Source organism: Talaromyces stipitatus, genomic scaffold (genome assembly GCF_000003125.1).
Source record: "Talaromyces stipitatus ATCC 10500 scf_1105507295549 genomic scaffold, whole genome shotgun sequence".
NCBI lineage: Eukaryota > Fungi > Ascomycota > Eurotiomycetes > Eurotiales > Trichocomaceae > Talaromyces > Talaromyces stipitatus.
The window spans coordinates 2,396,646-2,417,238 of NW_002990117.1; the positions used below are offsets into that span (position 1 = coordinate 2,396,646).

General features: G+C 45.9%; 6 protein-coding genes across 6 annotated transcripts, besides 2 other annotated features; 1 reads left to right on the top strand and 5 right to left on the bottom strand.

The window, feature by feature from the left end:
* Positions 1-2,014: 2,014 nt before the first annotated feature.
* Positions 2,015-3,682, bottom strand: TSTA_017340 (uncharacterized protein; the record flags this gene model as incomplete). Its single annotated transcript, XM_002483848.1, has 2 exons — positions 2,015-2,907; positions 2,929-3,682. The coding sequence occupies 2 exons, from the start codon at positions 3,680-3,682 to the stop codon at positions 2,015-2,017; spliced, it is 1,647 nt and encodes a 548-aa protein (XP_002483893.1).
* Positions 2,102-3,637: a mobile genetic element.
* Positions 3,683-7,422: 3,740 nt separating the features above from the next.
* Positions 7,423-8,491, bottom strand: TSTA_017350 (short-chain dehydrogenases/reductase, putative; the record flags this gene model as incomplete). Its single annotated transcript, XM_002483849.1, has 2 exons — positions 7,423-7,564; positions 7,617-8,491. The coding sequence occupies 2 exons, from the start codon at positions 8,489-8,491 to the stop codon at positions 7,423-7,425; spliced, it is 1,017 nt and encodes a 338-aa protein (XP_002483894.1).
* Positions 8,492-8,961: 470 nt separating this feature from the next.
* TSTA_017360 (uncharacterized protein) lies at positions 8,962-11,819 on the top strand (the record flags this gene model as incomplete). Its single annotated transcript, XM_002483850.1, has 3 exons — positions 8,962-9,080; positions 9,380-10,099; positions 10,163-11,819. The coding sequence occupies 3 exons, from the start codon at positions 8,962-8,964 to the stop codon at positions 11,271-11,273; spliced, it is 1,950 nt and encodes a 649-aa protein (XP_002483895.1). The 3' UTR covers positions 11,274-11,819.
* On the bottom strand, positions 11,667-12,474 carry TSTA_017370 (uncharacterized protein). Its single transcript, XM_002483851.1, has 2 exons — positions 11,874-12,474; positions 11,667-11,814 (listed from the first exon to the last, which is right to left on the bottom strand). The coding sequence occupies exons 1-2, from the start codon at positions 12,107-12,109 to the stop codon at positions 11,760-11,762; spliced, it is 291 nt and encodes a 96-aa protein (XP_002483896.1). The 5' UTR covers positions 12,110-12,474; the 3' UTR covers positions 11,667-11,759.
* A 326-nt stretch (positions 12,475-12,800) lies between these two features.
* Positions 12,801-13,910: a mobile genetic element.
* Positions 13,911-14,470: 560 nt separating this feature from the next.
* TSTA_017380 (dual specificity phosphatase catalytic domain protein) lies at positions 14,471-16,776 on the bottom strand (the record flags this gene model as incomplete). The annotated part of the gene is made up of 2 exons (XM_002483852.1): positions 14,471-16,507; positions 16,566-16,776. 2 exons carry the CDS (start codon positions 16,774-16,776, stop codon positions 14,742-14,744), a joined length of 1,977 nt encoding a protein of 658 aa, XP_002483897.1. The 3' UTR covers positions 14,471-14,741.
* A 1,472-nt stretch (positions 16,777-18,248) lies between these two features.
* On the bottom strand, positions 18,249-20,366 carry TSTA_017390 (mitochondrial dihydroxy acid dehydratase, putative; the record flags this gene model as incomplete). Its single annotated transcript, XM_002483853.1, has 3 exons — positions 18,249-19,793; positions 19,875-20,088; positions 20,149-20,366. Coding segments are annotated over 3 exons (1,886 nt in total), but the record flags the coding sequence as incomplete, so codon positions are not given.
* Positions 20,367-20,593: the final 227 nt, after the last annotated feature.

Here is a 20,593-nt window from a genome sequence, read left to right on the forward strand (position 1 = left end):
GCTTGGCGCACAAAGAAACGACAAGATTGATATGCGATCCAGAATCAGATGGTGTCCATGCTTCTTCAAGTAGGTAATTTGTTTAGCTACTAATGCCTTCACAAGGATATAGAACGCTGACCCATTCGTCAAGTTTTTGGAACACAGAGCGAAGACACTGTTCATATTGATATCACAAACACACATCTCAATGATACAGATGTATCGCACGTGAGTAGTTGGGATACGAATTCCCAGCTGGCAGAGATTCCGACACAACTACCCAAGGTTGATGTTGATGAGAGCCAGAGCGCCGTCCGTGATAAAACGACTCAGAACCCAGATACCTCCCCTTCCAACATAATCTCAAGCGCGGGCCTAAGGACTAGTTCTGTGGCTCATATTGATGACAATGACCAACAAAATCCACGCTCCTGTGATAATGATTCCTCGATAGATGGGCCAACCTCCGGCTGCACTCGAAGTCTAACACTATCAGCATCTGAACAAATATGAGCCTGCACATCTAGAAATGCAGCTACAGCACAACCTCCTAAACCACGCACACGGAGATCAGCCAAACGCCCTCATCAGTCGTGCCTGAGGATGCAGACGTATTGAACGGAGCCACCTGACGAAAGTGATAATTCCGACGACTTAGACAATCAAGATTACGTTGACCGACCACAACATGTAGACGACCAACCCCGTCCCACAAACAGACCAAAACATCAACCTGTCACAGATAGTAATTTAGTGAAACCGGAAGCGGATATCGCGTTCAAAATTGGAATCCTGTCACTTCCAGACTTAAAAACTGTTCAGCGAGGAGTGCTCATCTGCGAGTTCTTTCCGTCACAGATTATGTGTTCCTTCTCGTGGACAGTAGATCGAGAGCGCTCAAATCATTGTCCACCAGAATCCGACCATATGCCCGACCGAGGTCACGATGAATGTATAATAGATATCACACATGAACGAGACGTTCACACGTCCTCGAAAGTTGAAACCACAAGAAAGTTAAGATACAAACAAAGGAACAGTCACTCGAACGCTCGAGAGGCAAGCTCTGGAAGAAAACACAAGCGCAGGAAGAAGTGGACGGAGGAGGAGAATTTTCGCTTAAAGCGGCTAGGAGAAGAGGAAAATCTGCCATGGTCGCAAATAAAAAAGCACTTTCCCGACCAGACGGCGGGTGCAATCCAGGTTCAATACTCTACCACTCTCAAGGGGTCAGCCGCAAAGTCGTCCGGTATGACTCCAAATGATGAGGCCGATCGAAATACTACCTTCTCGCCAAATCGTAGGCAGTATTCTCTTCGGTCCCGGCGAGCTGTGAAGCGTTATTCGCCGTAGGCATTTTGTGACCGACATATTTGATAGAATTAGGCCATGGAGTTTCTTTCCTGGCTGTTCGAGGATTAGACACCACGCAAGTGCCAAGACACGAAGTCATGTATCGTGCATTCTGATTGGGCAATAGAATTCCCGTTAGAAGGCAAATCAGCCAATCAGAATGAACCTTCGACTCCTGGGAATAACCTCGAACTGCCAGGCTGCCTCCAGCATCCTGGGTGCAGACGTAGATGAAAACGCTGCAGATTCTCTGGTGAGGGCTTCGCCTGAACCATATCAATATGAGGTCAGCTCATAACAGATTCTTAGTTTCACGATTCACCCGCAAATAAGTTTAGTCGGGAATGAAAATATTTATAAATCAAAGTGATCAAACTATATATTGAAACCCTCGATGGATTAAAGAGATCCATTACTGATGCGGTTTTACCACACAGAGAGCATTTAACTATGCATATTTATTAAGGTGCATAACAGAATGTCAAACGCTAGTATGCTGGTCTCTGTATTCTGAGTGGCCCTCTAATTTGTGAGGGCAATCTTATCTTCAAACAAATGGCTAACGTAATTCACCAGCGAAGCGGCCACCCTAGCGAAGCGGCCACCTCTCCCGAAAATAACTCTCTATATTGATTTCAAATCACAATTTCTTAACCACATACAAATTATATACAAAAAATTAAGTACTACTTTGATTAGGACATCGATTAATTTTATGTCCTTCGACACCACAACCACTGCAGCGAAATTGGCGGCGTACGACTGCTTGAGAAGCTGGGAGCTCCGGCTCAGCCGGAGCAGCAGTAACAGCTTGAGATGCCTCAATCTGACCTTGTATAAGTGCTTGGACTTCATCTCTAGTAATCCCTTGCTCAATAGATATCTGTTTATTAGACCTTTGGCGCTTTTGCTTCTCTTTCTCATGTGCAGCCCGTAAATCATGATTTTCTTTCCGTATAAGTAGAAGATCATTTCTAGTCGTTTCATAGGCTTTTGATATACGTAGAATTGCTTCATCAATAACCTCAGATGAACTTCTTGTACGCCGGCCTATCCGCTTCTTAATTGTGGTCATTTGGCGCTTAAATTGACGTGGATTTTGAGGAGTTTGTAAGCAGGATGATTGTGTATTGCTTGATCGACTTGGAGGAGGTGTTGGTGTCTTCAATTGAATATTAAGTTGTTGAGTAACTCGATCTGGATTGAAAGGCACTAATCCGGTGGCTGCGAAGCTATTCCAAATAGTTTGAGCTTTATATGCCACCGTACGAGCCTGTGGAAATGCCATTAAAAAGTCCATTTTGTCGATATGGTTGAATCCAAGCCTCATTCGCTGCTCAACAAGCTGCCCATAATGTCGTTTTAAAACTGGAAAACAGCCAACATCAAGAGGCTGGAAAAGATGCGAGGAATGAGGTGGCATGCAGATTGGAATAATATTATTCTCAATGCATGTACGATCAAATTCTTCAGTCAAATGGCTTCCATGGCCATCAAGAATCAACATTCTATATGATCCCATTGACCGGCCATTAATATAAGGAATAAAATGGGTTTTAAGCCATTCTAATCCTATTTGATCTGTAGTCCAACCATTCTCACTAATATTAATCCTCCAATCACTTGGTAGATCATCAAACCAGCCCAATCGTACGTTTTTCTTTGCCTTGAAAATAATATACGAAGGAATAGCCCAACCAGTTGAATTTGTTGCTTCAATTGCAGTCACCCATTCTCGATTTCCAGGTTGTAAAAGCTTTGGCCGAGCATATCGATCGCTTCCGGTAATAACCTTTGCAGTTGCACAGAGTCCCATAGCAAAGCCAGTCTCATCAAAATTGTAGATATCTTCTGGTAGGATCCCATACTCAGATATAGCATCTCGTACGCGATTAAAATGCTCCTGAATAATCTTTGGATCTTCGCATTTGGCACGTTCATAGTTATATTTCCTTGCGAATTTGGAATCGATCTCTGGACAGCGTTTAATTAGACGGGTTATCCAATTTTTTCCAACTTGTGGTTTGTCGCGTTGTAAAAGAAGATAATTGACCATTTCTCGTACAAGAGAGTGCCGGGGGGGTAATCCACGTTTATTTAGATCGAGAACCCATTTGACAAGCGAATCCTCCTCAGATTGAGTCAATTTATGGTGATTGGCGCGTGTTATTTGTCGATATTGTATACCGTTCATGCGATCTTGAAGAGTGGTACGAGGGATTGTATAGATTCTAGCAGCTTCACGAATACTGCGAATTCTTCCATTTTTTAAATCGGAAATAGCTAATTCAATCTTTCCCTCTATCTGAGCTGATTGTAGAGGATCTTTTTGGCGAATTGGTGGCATTTTGATGCGTCGAAATATGAAGAATCAATATAGAGAGTATACTTCACAGGGTATTATAATACTTCCACTACACTATGTCAGGACATTGATCAAAAGCCGCCGAAGGACTTTCAGACCAGGTAGTACTACTCCCTCGTACGTGATCGATCCGTAGAGAGGTAATACCACTGTTCACAGCGGTCATGTGTTTTCTTTGCATAAATCCTGCAGTTATGCCGAACAGGCCACAATCCTGCTTTTCGACGCATTAGTACTGTTCAGCTGTGTGTATAACTCAAAGACATTCCCATATACTTCCTTAGTGCATATAACATCGACCTTCAAGGGATAACTTCTCATTTTTGTTTTTATTCGTTTGACTGTTGGTCTGAGATAGCCTAAGGACCGCGTTTCTCGAAAGAGAAGCAGAGACAGCAAGATGAGAAATTTCACAGTTAGTTATGACAGTTGGTTTGCGGTACCTTCTCCTCCAAGTCTCATCCCTTGATATTTGTGAATCCATTGTACATAAACTCAACCTTGGAAGCTTTTGTATATGAACTTAAAGCAAGGTGAAATGGGTTTATTCACTACTATTCCTAATTCGACCGATATCTTTCTATCCATAGTAAACGAACGTCTCCCTCGTGACTCCAGATACATAACACATCTAGACAATAAGTTGACATATCCTTACTGGTCGCATTGAGCACACTTCGACTTCAGCCAGCTCTTCCTGATTGATGGTGTATTCAATAAGACCACAGGTTGCTTGTCATGTCCTAGACACTGTGGGTGACAACCTCTCCAGCTTGCCATGTGTTCTCGAGTCTTTTGTCGATGACATCGGGGTTGACATTTTCTCCAGATCCCCAAGTAGCACTGGTTCCTCTGATTATAACAGTAGTCTTGCGGTCTGGTTCTGTTACTGATCATGTTAGTTATTATATGTTCAAAGTTATAGCTCAAGAGATACTATACGGAGTGGTGCAGCCAGGCTTACTCCCAGAAGGAGGACAATGGAAGCAAAGTATTTCGAGAAAAACATCTTCCCTCTTTTCTTTAATCTTCTATAGATAGGTCGACTTGGGGTAAGGTAGAAGCGAAATATCAAGTCTAAGGTCTGTAATCAAAGTTGGACCCTTGGAGAAGAATGATGAGTTCTTTGCGATGGTTTATATACCCACCACCGAGCCATATAGCTGTGCCAGTACAAAGGGAAAGTCGAGTCTAGAGACGCAGCAATTGGAGGAAATATAATCCATGCAAATTACCTAGGTAGCAGGGATGTCACAACATCGGTGGCATAAAACAGACTCGTACCCGTATAGAGGTACGTTACACAAATGGTTAGTTAGGGCTAATACGGTACGGAAAGAGGCACAAACACCAAGTGAAAAGATGGTAGCCTCCAAAAGTTCTTGTCAAGCCCAAATTCTGGGTTGTATTCCACTTTTGGGGGAAATGATAGGCATTAGAGCTGAATGCAGCGATCCACGAGCCGAGCTTTCAGGAGTCCTGCAGATCCTAACCAGGCGAAGGTCGTATTACGTTGGCATAGACATACTGTAGTCAGCCTTTGTGTCTTTTATAATCTATTGCGGCGTGCAGATCGATCCAGCGGCAAAACACTGCGCCTGATACCTTTTCAAATCATTCTGTAAATGTTCTGAGGAGCCAACGCAACCTTCCTGAGTGCGTGAGTGTAATAGAGAAATAATTCGGTCCTAGGGAAAGGTTATGGTGTCTTAACCCAACATTTACCGGGACAATGTCACCATCAAGGTCAAGTTTCAGGTATCAGGTTTTAAGTGGTCTTCAATCAGAAGATGATAAGGAGACACTATCCTCCGCCCATCGCTGGGTCGGGTGGGTGGGTGTGATGTTGCTAGCTACCATCGCTTTACTGGTTAGCTATTGGGCTGGAAGGCGAGTGTTGACATTTATCTCGTGCTCAAAGGAGAACTATGGTCTTCTCAGTATCGTGTATCATATCCGCTTGCTATCTCTCTTGCTAAGTAGTTCTTCTGCTGCAGCACCTCCTGGAACAATTCCTCAGGTTTGGGAGCACCAACCCATCTTCTCCCAAGATCTGACACCTGAGTCAGGCAGTGAAGTTGGTGAAAAACTGCAATGTTAGCCACGACAGGGGTTACTTGAGGATGATAGACAAATCTCCGACCAACTAGCATCATTTTAGTCTCATTTCGATCATGCTGAAGGATTGAAATTCTTACTAGGTATGACTGAGCTCCAAGCAGCTTCGGGTAAGGATACCTTTTTGCATTATTTCTATATTCTTTCAGTCAGCAATCTGACCATCAAAATAGCATACACTTCGCGTTGGGTATTATACGAAGTTGTATCAGCTCAACGTACTTAATGGGATAAACACGTCGAAATCCTTCGATGAGCATATAACCATAAACCCTGAAGATGTTCGTATGCGACACTGCTTTGACTATCTCCGCCAGGCGCTGATGTGCGCGGCCGACACCAATCTTGAAAAGGTCAACCCAGAGACGCACATCACAACCGGTTGGGGATCGGACAAAGAGTGCGGTGATTACTAGCGGATTTTTGCCTGGACAGAGCAGTGGGCTAATTCCTCCAACACGGGGATCATTTAGAGATATCAAGTATGGTGAACCCTTCGCATTTATGACCATGTATCAATTCAAAATCACCCATGGATCTTGTTAGGCTTATTCAAGATTGAGAGGAATGAAGAGTAGGCAGTTGCTGTAATTCTAACCCTCAGGTAATGGGGCATACGGTATTCATCACTTATTCAGAACCCCCCATGTGTACAACAGTAGCACTGTTCCTCATACCATTCCGTATAATCTGCTCTTTGTCTCTGGTAAACCTATCTATTTGGTCCCGCATGCGGAAAATCTGAGCTCCGTCTCTTATTGTTATACGAGCTAAGGCTGCACCCTGGGGTATAACTATGACTCTACTGCCCGACTCGAAGCTGTCTTCCTTTCTCCATCAATTTTCAACTGTTCGCCTCTCACTGACGGCTCATGATATCTGTTATGAATGGTTTGAACGCTGTCTAGATGTGTGTTTGAGTAGTGGAAACCTGGATCTGGCGCTCGAAGCGTGGGTCCGCTCCCAAGATGTCCCGGCTGCGTGGGCTGCATCACATTGACAATGGCAAGTTGACGTCCGTCGATTATGGGCGCAGCATTTGCACGATAAGGCAGTTCAGGGTTGCTCTTGCGGTAGGGAGGAAAAAAGCATAACATTATCTCGGCATATGCTCGCAGTACACCTAAGTTTCTTATTATCATCTTCACAAATACGTCGATTGAAATGAATATAGGGGAAGGTGTGAATTAGATTGAATAGCGAATTTATCAAACATAAGAACTATCTGTTGTACATAAAGAATTACAATTGCATTGTGGTATTAGACGCTGGAATGCGCTTCCCTCATCTTCTGTACCTAAACAGATGAAAGTGACCTGATTGTACATGTAGCTATAAAATTGTTCATTATCTGATTAGTGATAGCGACAACATTAAAGAAATATTCTAACAGAGTCAGCTCTATGAATCTCAGCAATAATATAAATGGCACCAGCTAAAGATGTCTATTGACTATTGTTGAGCATAGTGGCCATGAGGGGGAAGTCTTCGAGAAATACATGGACAAGCTGCATCGCTATGACCCAATTAAACAAACTGAAATAGAATTAAAGTAATATTCGCCCTAGCAATGCCTGAAAAATACATATTACAAAACATACTTTCTATGACAAAGTCTTCCGCTCAGACAGACTTGCAACCACATCCTTGACCCGAGGAATTTTCTCCTCAAGAACATCGACGACTTCAGTCCACATTGCCTTCTGCAAGATCTTGCCTTCATCACTCGTAATATACTTGCCAGCTCTATTGTATTTGTCAGCGCAACCCCATTTTCTCTTCTGGAAGGTTAACTCACGGCCTGTAATTTCCATCTGCAGACCACCACCGTCCGTGTGAATCCTCCCCTAAAGTGGATGCGCCAACAAGCACGCGAGCACCATTTTCTGCAGGTCTCAAAAGCAAATAAGAGCCGATGCCCTTGATAACGACGAATAGAGTGCTGTCGAACTCTCTTGCAACGTCACTCCGGCATGCACCAGGACACGCATCATTAACAATCACCGTTGGTTTGCCTTTGCCATTGAGACAGCGATATGCCAGCTCTCTTGTAATCCACATCATGAATAGCTTGGAGGCCACATGCTGCTGATACGGTCCCACCCCAAGGTCACTGTTGTATTTGTGGAGAAGCTGATCTTTGTCTTGAGGTTTCAACTGCACGTCGATGTGTCCTGTCGATGTGACTACAACTAGATGTGCCGGTGAATCTGCATTTTGGGACGCTTGCAGCTTTGGAGCGAGGAGGATCGCTAAGAGCGCAGTCCCAAGAGTATTGACTTGAAGATTGTTCTCCCATCCCTTCTCAGACAGCTTGAAAGTGCGATTCATGATACCTGCGTTAAGAACAGCGACATCGACCTTTCTCAAGCTCTCAACTCGTTTAGCGAATGCATCGATGCTTTCGAAGCTAGCCATGTCCAATTGCCATACTTGGACAACGCCTGTCCGCCCTGTCGCTTTTTCAATTTGCGCTTTTGCTGTTTCGCCCTTCTGTAGACTCCTGACACCTAGAATGACGGTTGATGCGGCGAGTTGGACGTATTTGAGGGCGGTTGCATAACCAACGCCGGAGTTTGACCCTGTCACGATGACGGTCTTGCCTTCGAAAGTCGTTGTGATTTGCTTGGGTGGGAAGAATTTGCCTCTGAGAAGAAATACGACACCGGGCATTTTGGAAGAAATAGGGAACAATTCTTTTTTAATGAGTCTGATCAAGCAAAGAGTATAATATGATGAATGTGATGGAAGTCATTGTTCAAGGTTGATGGATTTTGTGATTTAGCTGCTCCGTGGCAGCGATCGAAGTCCTTATATATAGCCATAGGGGGATTAGTCGGCAGCGGATACTCCTACTGCTGCTCAGAAATGATAGCATGGTGATGCATCGAGGATTCCGTAAGAGAGCGTCTTGCTATATTGTGCTGCCAAAGGAAAGAGAATGTCGGGAGGCACGGAAAATCCGATGATACCCCATACTTTAGCACTACGCCTAAAATAGGTTAGGCACTTCAATTCCGGTGGTCATAAGCGAGCTTATCATTTCGGGTCGGAATGGCCGCTACCGTCTCGTATTTTCCGACCGACCTCCCCTCAAACATCAGCTCGTCCATCTCTGTGTACAAAATTGCAGATCAACACGGATGTTCCGAACCATCATTGATGATAAATCCACGGGTAAGGAGGCGAGCGTGTCTCAGCTGCACCAGCGCCAAGGTCAAGTGCACTTCTGCTTCGTTGGACGCAGAATCATGCGGAAGATGTGAAAGATTGGGCAAAGTGTGCATCTATACAGAGCCTTCTTCTGAGGCAAGACGAAATGGCAAAGGGACCTCGTGAGTGTCACAATTTCATCTGATGTCTGCATGGTCTCGTAGGATTCGAGATATATGAGAGCGCTTTGGAACGGCGTGCACATAAGAGTCACTTGAGTGCTTGATGACGTGCCTCAATTCAATCGCTGAACTCGACCTAATGACTGAAGTGGACTCGGTGATTGAGAACACCTTTCCATATTAACCAGGTATTTCATCGGCATAGTGCAAGCTAATACGTCCTCAGATCTGTCAAGAGACTTGAGGAGAAGCTGGAGCTGTTGTCCACACAAGTAGCTACTTTGACACAACATGTCCACTCAACCTCATTTCAAGGACCCCGAAGTAATCACTCTACCCTTGAGAATCTTCATTCCAGCCTTTCGTCCTCACGCGACCGGATAAGCGGAGGTCACTTTGCGTCTTCCGGGTCCCTGCCCGGGTCTAGAGACGTTCATAATGATAGCTTGACCAATGTTGGTCTACGCGATCTTGGAGGCCTAGCATCTGTGGATCGTCAACTTGAGACTTTCCGACGAGCTTTCGTCAACTATTTCCCATTTGTGGTTGTGCCTCCCAAAGTCAGCGTGGAAGCTCTTCGAAACGATAATCCATTCCTTTTCTTGTGTATTATCGCTGTTACTTCTTTTGATGATCCCATACTACAGCGCAGACTAGGACAGGAGATCAAGAAGCAGATTTGCGATCGCTTAGTGATGGGTCATGAAGCTAGTATGGATCTTTTACAAGGTCTTTTGGTCTTCGTAGCTTGGTATCATTACTTCTGTGTGCCTGGGAAGCATCAATACTTCCTCATGTTACAGCTCTGTGTTAACATGTGCCATGAGTTGAGACTGGACTTGAATGAGAAGGGAAAGAGAGGTCTAGAGACAGCCCAAACTCAGGGGAGAGCACGAACTCCGGCAGAGATGAGAGCTCTTCTTGGTACATATTGTTTATCATCTACGTATGCTCTACTTCCACAATTACAATTGTTCTGAACATCGAGCTGACTATCGACTCTAATAAGTTTATCAATGGTGCTGAGAAAACGAACGATTATGCACTACACATCGTATATGGACGATTGTTGCACATCTCTCACACAAGGGAGTGATGTTCCTAGCGATCAGTTGATCGTGCCATTTGTGAAAATCCAGGTTCTTCAAAGGAAGATAAGTGACACTTTCTGCTACCACGATACATCTACCTGCGACATAAGAGGCGAGCGCGCACTCCAGATCACCGTTGATTCTTTCTCTCGTGAATTCGATGGACTAAAGAAGGGCATTGGCTCAACAAATAGAAATGCTATTCTGGTGCAACACCTTCACTTCCTGGAAGTCTGGATTTATGAATTCGCCCTCTATAATGAGCTTTGGCAAAGCAATTTCGTGCCTGCTCGACTCACTCGACCAGAGACTAACCTCTCAATTCAGTCCTCAATGCAGCGGACTAAGATGCTGCGGCAGCTCGTCGCAGCAACTGTCTCATTCCAAGATTGGTGTCTGTCAGTTGATAATGCCGACCTACTTCATTTTCCGTTCTCTTGGTGGGCAGAACTCTCTTACGTCTTGATTGTTCAAGTCAAGACTGTTTTCCTCGACTCTGAGACTGGTATCACAGGACAAGAACAGATAAATTTACGGCAATATGACCAAGCAGAATCGCTAGAAGCTGACTTCAGAAGAGCTGCTGAAAAGGAAGTCATGATACCTCATATGCTGGATATGTATATGGGGAAACTGGCTACGTTGACCACGCAGGTTGTTGATGATGAAGGCTATAGGGACATGGTATATAATTATGGAACTGTGCTCAAAAGCATACAATCTGGGTATGAAAGCCGAATTGGGGCTGAGAATAGGCCTGCTCTGGGGCAATTTGAAATACAGCAAGAACAGTCATCCCTTTCACAGCTATCGTATCCGGAAGTTAGGAGTACGGACATGCAAGGATCGATGCCGCCAGCAGTTAGCACAAATCATATGGAGCTAGAAATAGGCGACCCGGACAGTTCTTCTACAAGCCAACTGAACTTGCAATTTGGTTTAGCCCAACCTGGATTTGACGACTTCGTATGGGACACGATGATGAATGATTTCTCATTCTTCACGCCCCAAAATGGTCCATCTGTTTGATGTCTCACCGAGGTTGACTCACACAAGCTTGGAATTATCATCAAAACTGTATCGATACACTGCTTTCGAGCCACTCGAGGGTTAACACCTGCAAACTCTCATACATGCGGCACTCCACAGTCATGTGAGGTTGGGGGATGCGAAGGAGCCATCAGCGGTGGAGTAGCGACTTGCTAAGTGTGGTCAGCCAAAGGGATATTGAAAATGATTGTATTGCAGGACTTATGAGCGAATGGAATTCTTTACACATGTTGGACTGATAGCCGTCCGATACCTGTAGACTGAAACTTAACTAAAACTTGTTTTAATAGTATTATTTCCTAATATATGATAAACTATGAAATAATGTTGTTGCTCCAATGTGTTCAAAACGTGTATAGTGACAGAATGGTGCCGAGTCAAGTTTACGCAACGAACCACGTATTGAGAAAATGCCCCAATATTCCGTTTCGGGTTGCTTACTTTTCCTTTATTCCGACTAACCTATCAATCGTGCCATTTGAGATGCGCACCGTCCTCGGCTGCTTTCACACCACAATATCTGGGTATCGATTAGCGGTCAGAATACTTCATCGAAGACGCGGATTCAAAGGGACTCACTTGTGCCATCGTTCCTCGATCCGAGCGGTTCGTTTTTTGCTGTGCTTTGACCTTCCGAAGTCCAGAGGGACATTCGCGATATCTTCATCAGTGTTATCGTCGGGGTCGTCGCTGTACTCGGGCAACTGCGATGGTATGGCCGGAGTCTTATTGTGCCTGGAAGCGCTGGTGGGAGGCTTCCGTGGTCGTTGTGATGCCAGTGGATGGGTTTCGAAGCCAGATTCCGGCTCAGTCATGGGGTCGAGTAGCCATCCTCACAGTCGTCGGCGTCGTCAGAGTAGTCAGACTCGTCATTGGAAGATGAACTGGGCTCGTCGTCCCCGTAGGCAGTGTCATCCTCAGGGCCGTAGGAATCGGGGAGTGGAAGAATCTGATGGTGAACTCCAGTCTTGACAGCCATAACAAAATCTGCGAGAATGAGTCGAGGGACGATACTCTCGACCGGAAATCGGGTGAGGAAGAGAGAAGTGCGAATGAGGGCGGCGAAAACGAGAAAGGATGACGATGGAGAGAGAAGAAGATTCGGCCTCACGGCAGGCGGCTGCCGCCCGTAGGCCCCCGAAGGAAAGGGAGGCCAGTTTTGACTTCATCGCGAGCAGGCATGAAGTCGAAAAAGCGCCAAAAAGCATGGGTTAGGACTCAGGAACAAGGCACCCCACCACAAAACCACGTGATGATCTCTTGGCGGAGTTACGGGCACGCACTGGGAGACCTTGCGGGCACGGCAATTGGCAGAATCCTGGAACGGGACAAGGCGGTGACGGACGGATTGTGGAATGGACGCAGGTTTCGACAGCGGACGCGACCGAAAACGGGCGTGTTGCCACAAATCACAATTGTTATACTATGTAAAGTACTAAAACCTAGTGGCCAGGCTGTACTTGCCCTGGGCCTTTCTAGATCTTAAATTAAGTTGGAGAACATCTTAAGAAACTAACCAAAACAATACTAGCAGGCGCAAGAGCAGTCCTTCCTATTTTCTGCACAACCCTAATATCTGTCCTATATCGAGAATCTGGATTCTCTTTACCAGAAATTGAACTAGATTAAATAGCCCTCCTCGCATCTGTCCGCCTATGGCGTCTTGATCTATACCACCCACTCTGAAGACGCGCAGAACAGATAGCCAGAGACAGCCGATAAACCAGTCAATTTGCCCGCCGTGTGCTGGTCCTCCCCAACTTTGAACAAATAAACCCTCTTCAATATGCTCCCTAGTACTCTCGCGAGTCACAGGAGAATGTCTAAGCTTGAATAGGAGCTCCCATAGGATGCATAAAGGAATAGGTGGTGGCTAACTTCGCAGATTTCTAACACACCATTCCTAGCTCTAATATCATAGTCTTTTCAGATGGATCTAGGCTGCAAAATGGACATACCAGTGGAGGTTATATTAGATTTTAAGCACATCATTAGTTTTTTTATGCCTCGCTCTTATACAGACATAGGAAAGAAGTCTTTGATGCTAAAGTAGAAGCTGCCCTAGCTGACGCTCAGGCAGCTATAGCATACCCAACAGCTTAGTATGCTACTAACCTATAGATCTGCCTTAACAACCTAGAAGTTACTACACATTTTCTATCTCCCTCTACAGGATCTTCCCAAGGAGTCTTTAAATCCTTCTGTACTCTTGCAGCCATCTAGCCACTCTGTGAAAGGCTTCCGCACACCAAAAGTAGATCTATTCAAATCCAATGGGTCCCTGGACATGCTAAAATCCCTAAGAATAAAGTGGCTGATCTTACTGCCAAAGAGGAAGCCGCCTCTTCCTCTCTCCCTCCACACAACTTCTTATATGCCTTGCTAAAGAGACATGCCAAGACTTGATCCCTTTCTACCGCACAGTCACAGTGGCAGAGTGCGGCACCACAAACATATCAAGACCTAGAAATAACTACATCTCCTAAGCGTCCTAGAGAGCTTTAACTCAACTGATTTGACCTTGGCCATATTATCGCAGCCTGTACTGGTTATGGGGACTTTGCAGACTACCATGAACACTTCAACCATAATAATACTCATCTTCTCTGCCAATGTAGAGTATGAAAAGCACCTCTGCACTTCTTCTTCTATTATATAGCTAAGAGATGAGCCCCTCGGCCTCCTGGGCCCCTTCTGAGGTCATCTCTTTCCTTTTAGGTACTCCGAAAGGAGCACAAAGGCTAGCCACATAGCTAGTAGAGACCTGCTTCTTCAAGGATATCTACCCTCACCAACCTCTCCTTAGCACCTAGCTAAGACAGCCCTACTCCTCCTTTATATTTCTCTTTTCCTTCTCCTCTCTTCTTTCTTTCTCTCTTTATAAAACTTACTGTTCAGTTACAATAGTGGTGAAGTAACAGGTCATGGAGTGTAGGTGGATCATTGTAGCTAGCAAATACCTAAAGCCCACTTAGAAGTGGACCTTCCTGTAAGACCATGGCAGCTATGGAAATGCGCCAAAGAGTCTACTATTTGTATATAAATCTGATAGATGATTTGAAGCCCGAGGTTTACCCCTCGGCGGCCTATGTCCCAGTAGGGATCGGTGGGAAGCGTGCGAGTCACGAACCACGGCCGTTAAATAAACACACACACACTCTGCTCTGCACTTGATAGGGTTCTCCAATTCAGTACCTGGGTACTTATTTATTGTAGTGAATCCAATAAAAATATAATAATAATGCATTATATAAGTTCATATGTGTACAATCATCCCAAGCACCAGCCAAATCGTCCTAGAATCCTTTCTAGAGGCTGTTCGTCCAGTATCCAGTGTTCATTGAGAGATCCATCTATGCTCGCGCCTAACCTTATAAACATAACCCCTTGACGCCACAGCTAACCACGCCCAAAGCAAAGAAAATAAAAATATAGATAATTAAAAGATCACTCCAGTGTCGTACTTCGCTTAAGCCCAACACAATAACGAACAAACAACGTATCAATAAAATGATCATGCCGAATACCTGGTGGCCGGCACTGTTGGAATTCGTCAATGGCATCCTGAACGCCATACCCTTTCCTCTCAATCAAATAGCTAACAATCAGAAAACCCGTCCTGTTGAAGCCATAGTGGCAATGCACCCCTATCAAAGGACGAGTAGGATCGCTAACATCCTTACCGGTCTTTTCGGTAATCTCTTTCTCCAGTTGATCGACCAGTCCAATAAAATCCCGAGTTTCATCGGGAGTAGGAGGGATCTTGGAGACCGTCGGATGTTTGTGGTAGTGAATACCCCCCTTTTCCAGCTCATGGGGGTCATACACTGGGTTCTCGTGGCTGATGTCGATCACGGCATGTATTTTGCCGCGCCATTCCTCCGAAAAGTGGACTGGATTGTGAACCTCGTCTACTCCGCGAAGCATCTTCATAGCAATAAATGTTTTGGCGATGGGGGCTGAAGTTGGAGGAACTTTCTGCCACTTGACCAGGTTCTTAACATCCCACTTGCCAGAAGTGTTCAGATGCTGCAATTGCCAGCCCAAGCTTAGACGATGATCAATATATTTTTGCACAAAGTCTTGGATCAATCCTGCTAGCGTGCGGTAGGTGGCACGGTCGTACAGAAGAGCATGAGAAGCGGGGGCTGGCAGAATTCTCGTCCTGACGACTTTTCCTTTCGTGGACTGGATGTCCGGCTGTTGCTTCTCTGAGACATCAAGTCCGTATATCTCTTCATCAGCCCGTGCATCTGTATACGCCGAGCTTCGAGTGTCGTGCACCCGTGCCGCGTCGGGGATGATTGCATCTTCGGGTCCTGTCCGCGTTGTCGAATCAACATCCGAACCTCCCATGAAACGAACGATTTTCGCTACTTCAGTAGCCTTTGTGACTGCATCTGAGTCACCAGCAACGAGCAAAAGAGGTACCCTGATATTTGACCATAGTGTCTTACCAGGCATCCCGCCGATAGGTTCTCCATGGCTGTTATACACGGGAAGACTTCCCCATGCCATTCTTCTCCAAACATCACTCCGACTCTGAGCGTTGAATCGTAGTTGTAGCTGTTTCGTATCTGGATCGGCCTTTTCACCAACAAACCGTCGGACGCTCTTGCTCTCGGCACCGCCTCGACGGTCCCAGAGACGCCACATATCAAATATAGGTGTTGGTATATAAAGCAGTTTCCGAGCAAGTGCTGTTTCTTGCGCAGTTGGTGGAGAAGCTTTGGGGCAGATGGCAATGACACCCTTAATATATGGTTTCAGCTCCTTGCCCACTGTGGAGCTAGATGATGCTAGTAACGCAGACAACGAGCATCCGAGGCTGTGAGCAATCAGAAGGACACCTTGGTTTGCGACTTTATCGCGATGTTCCTCAATTGCAACTGCAACGAGTTCCGCTAGGGCTTCGAGTGAGTAGGCTTCCCAAGATTTAGGGGCGAACGTGGACAATCCACATCCAGGCAGATCGATCCCGAAGCATGGTCCAACGTTTGACAGACTTGTCAATAGTGGATGAAATTGGGCGAGACTTCCGCCTAGACCGTGAATAAATACGAGCATAGGAATAGGTGTAGGTTCCGAAGGAAGTTTATCCATGTGAGGATGTGGGCTGAAAAATGTCCTTATGGCTGGGTATGTCGCAACGGATGTGGTGTAGGAGAGGTGTGCGCAATGTTTCTTCAGTAGACCGGGGTCAATATATTCATCTAGAGACATCAATATCAGCTTCAGCCGTCCATGATACATTGGAGGAGGGTGAGGTACCATTAGGAGAGAAACGTCGGTATCCAGCCGCTGGCTGCTTCTCTTCCACCATCGTCACCTTTCGTGACGGCGACGAGTACCCGTCACTGTCATCTTCGGACGACGTCACCGTCACATTGGTATTTTTGCGATGATGTCGTTCCCTCACAAACAGTTGAGCGGTCTCAGAACGACGAAATAGATGATGCGACAGAAACCCGCAGCTGGCCATTGTAGCAAGACAGGTTGTCCAAAACAAAAGACCAGACAAGTTTATCCGTACATTATTGGTAACGGAGTCAAAATCCCAAAGATATATTAATTGTTTATATATGTCATTCGTCTGGCCAGGGATGTAGACCGCAAGGGATTGGAGGGAGACCGAAGGAATAAATGACGAGGATAGCTGTTTGATATCAAACATGATATCGATCCGTGCCCTAAAACAGAGTGAGGCGACCCAGACCCGGAACCAAGGGGAAAAGCAAACAAGAATATAGAATAGATGTGTCAGACGGGATCCGATTGAGCCCAACTCTAGCCTCTAGGAAGCGGAGGATGGCGATTAGCGGCGCGCCTCTAAGTATGGAATAATCAGCAGCCCTTTTCCTGCAGGAATCCCAGCACCCAGGAGTTCGGGATCGCAAGACGAAGGGCTAGACTTGTGGACTTCCTAATTAGAGATTGTATTTGCGCCAGGCTCATCGGGAGTGGATCTCTGAGACCGTTTCGCAGTTGCGTAACGTTATTCGTTGGCTTGTCCAACGGGATCCGATCGATTTGTATTGAATAGGAAAACGCGGAAAGAAAGCACGTAATTGGCGATAATGAGCGACACTATAAGGAGCGAAATAGAAATGGGGTTTAAAACCTGTCGGTAGATAGAAATTTTCGAGTCCCACGCAGAGGACGGGGTGAGGCGTGAAGCAGAACGAAACCCCCATGCGATGGCCAGCGCATTGTACGCTGTAAGAATGAGCGATGGGCCAATGACGGTCTTAAACCGAGGATGGTGCTGGTGTCGCTGGCTGAGATGTTGTGTATGGAGAAGTAGAAAGATGAAACGGGAAGACTTTGGCGGAAGCGCGATGAGCGGGCCGCAGAGACTAGCCTGTTGGATTGCGTCACTGCTCAACCTTGACTTTCTCTCTTCTTGATCATAATCATCATATAGAAGGCCAGAGATGTACGACTACTCAGCCTACAGGATTCACCGGAATATTCAATTCAGTCGGTCAGTCACCGGACCAACAACACCAAACGCATATAAACCAAAGAACAAAACACGTCGTGAATCCACAGGCGACAGGACAAAGACCTCCTTGCTTATTCCATGGGCATTGTGATACAAGAGTCGGTGAGACGTTGCTTCGTTTGACAATCCTTGATCCTGGCAGTGAGTCAATTGACTCAAACTCTAGAATACCGGATCAGATGGCTGACATTCCGGAGCTGATTACGGGGGAAGCACTGTAGGACTATGTGGATAATCTTCAATCTAAATCGGGGCGTTTAAACAAGCAAACCCGCCATGTGTGGCTTGAATGTCTTCAGATTCGTCTACTGTCAATTACAAGGCTCATTGCTTTTTCCATCTCATAGGCACAGGTTATGTAAGATCAGATCAGCCAGGGAATAATCGACCTCGATCAAGCCACGTGAATCGGGCCAGTCTCCCCCTTTATGGATTCAGCCCCTTTTCAGAGATTCTATCCGTCAGGTCTGATTTATCTTCAAAGATCAAACAATAATCGACTTTTCTACTCCGTATGCTAGGCTCCAGCTGCTCGATTAATCAAAACAAATCAGTCATTGCCCCATGGGAGGCATCCCCAACCAGCTTAGCATACTTAGCCATCACACCCCGTGTCACCTGCGGCTTGGGTGGCTGCCAATTCTTCAATCGCTTCTCCAACTCCTCCTCTGAAACATCCATGTTGAGCTCATTCGTCTCTGCATCGATGGTAATCACATCCTCGTCCTGCACAAGAGCAATTGGGCCGCCAACCGCGGCTTCGGGCACAATATGTCCAACAATGAATCCATGACTCGCGCCAGAGTATCTCCCATCGGTGAGTAGAGCGACGTTTGTGAGTTTGGCTCCCATCAATGCGGCACTGGCTTTAAGTTGCTCTGGCATTCCTGGTCCGCCCTTGGGACCTTCGTAGCGAACAATGAGTACTAGGTTCTCGTCGCGAGGAATCTGGCTCTTTGCGAGAGCATCGTTTAGCTCATGTTCTTTGTTGAACACACGAGCTTTTCCTGTGAATTTCAATCCTTCCTTACCAGTGATCTTGGCCACTGCGCCTCCTGGAGCTAGATTACCACGGAGAATTCGTATATGACCAGTAGGCTTGATGGGGTTGTTCAATGGCCTGATAATGACCTGGTCCTGGGCAAGTGAAGGAAAAGATTCCACATTCTGAGCAAGCGTCTTGCCAGTCACGGTCGGGATATCACCATCCAACAACCCCGCAGCAATCAGGAGTTTCTGAACGGACGGAATACCCCCGACTTCATAAAGATCGGCCATGTAGTGTTTACCACTCGGAGCCAAGTCAGCAATAAACGGGATTTTGTTGCTGACTCTTTGAAAATCATCCAGTGTCAGATCAACCTCGGCTGTTCTTGCCATTGCCAAAAAGTGCAGAACCGCATTTGTACTACCTCCTAGGGCCATCGTCATAACCAGGGCATTCTCAAAGGACCGCTTAGTGAGAAGCTTGCGTGGAGTAATGTCCTGCTCTATACAGACGTGGATAGCATCAGCGACCTTGACACACTCGCGCATCTTCGTGGGTGACTCAGCCGGCGTCGACGAAGAACCCGGCAGACTCAATCCCATAGACTCTATAGCCGTAGCCATAGTATTAGCCGTAAACATTCCTCCACAGGCACCCGCCCCGGGACAAGCGTGACGTTCAAGATCCTCAATAATTTCATCCTTATTTTTGGTATTGTCGCCTCCATCATCCGGTTGGCGAAGGGTATCGTAAGCATAAGCTCCTGCCGCTTCGAAGCAGCTGGAAATATTGATTCTCTTTCGTAACAATTCGGAATATCCCACAGCGATTGTTCCGCCGTAAATCATGATAGATGGTCTGTTGTGTCGGGCCATGCCCATGATAACACCGGGCATGTTCTTATCGCAACCTGGGATGCAGATATTTGCATCATGGTATTGTGCACAGGTAACCGTTTCGATACTGTCAGCAATCAGTTCTCGGGTTTGCAGAGAAAACCTCATTCCTGGATAAGCAGGCTTATGTTAGCATACACCTATCCATTTGCCAATTTAAACATATATATCAATGATGATGTATTCCTTACCCTCGGTCCCCATAGTGATACCATCAGAAACACCAACAGTATTATACTGCCATGCAATGGAGCCCCTATCTGTAATAGCTTTCTTGACAGTCTTTCCCAAATCCAATAAATGCATATTACAAGGGTTTCCTTCCCACCAAACCGACGCAACTCCAATTTGGGGACTCTTTTTCATTGCATTTCGATCGGGGACGCCGGCAGCGTAGAGCATTGCCTGGTTCAACGATTTCAGTATTAAAAACAAACAATTGATTATTTAGGAGCTGGTACAGACCTGTGCCGCAGGTGAATCATGTCCGCGAGTCAGGACGGTCGAATATCTGTTCAAGATGGGTGTTCCATCTTCATGTTTTGAGCCTGGAGGGGCGGGGGAGTAGTTGATATATTTTGGCTCTTCAGGCATTGTTAGATGGTAAACAGTGTTGAGCTGAACTGAACTCAAAACAGTGTTTGCTGAGCTCAGATCAATGCTTTTGAGCAATGTAGACATCCAACTAAGAAAATAATAAGAGACTAAGATCGGCCAGAAAGCCTTGCCTTATGACAAAAGTGCGGGGTGCTCCCCGGACATCGGCAGGAGCTAATCAGAACGAATCCATTTCTCATCAGCATTTTCTCACCGAACACTGCGTGGATATTAAATCTAACATGGAATCTGCTCAGGCTATGCTTCTCCTAAGTTCCAATGCCATTTTTACTTGAACCATCTTAGTATGTGT

Bases quoted from the DNA above. Each gene is read 5' to 3' on its own strand.
- TSTA_017370 (XM_002483851.1), bottom strand. From the start codon at position 12,109: ATGACTGAGCCGGAATCTGGCTTCGAAACCCATCCACTGGCATCACAA. The intron at 11,815-11,873 runs GTGAGTCCCTTT...ATCGATACCCAG, and splicing joins ATCGAGGAACGATGGCACAA to ATATTGTGGTGTGAAAGCAG.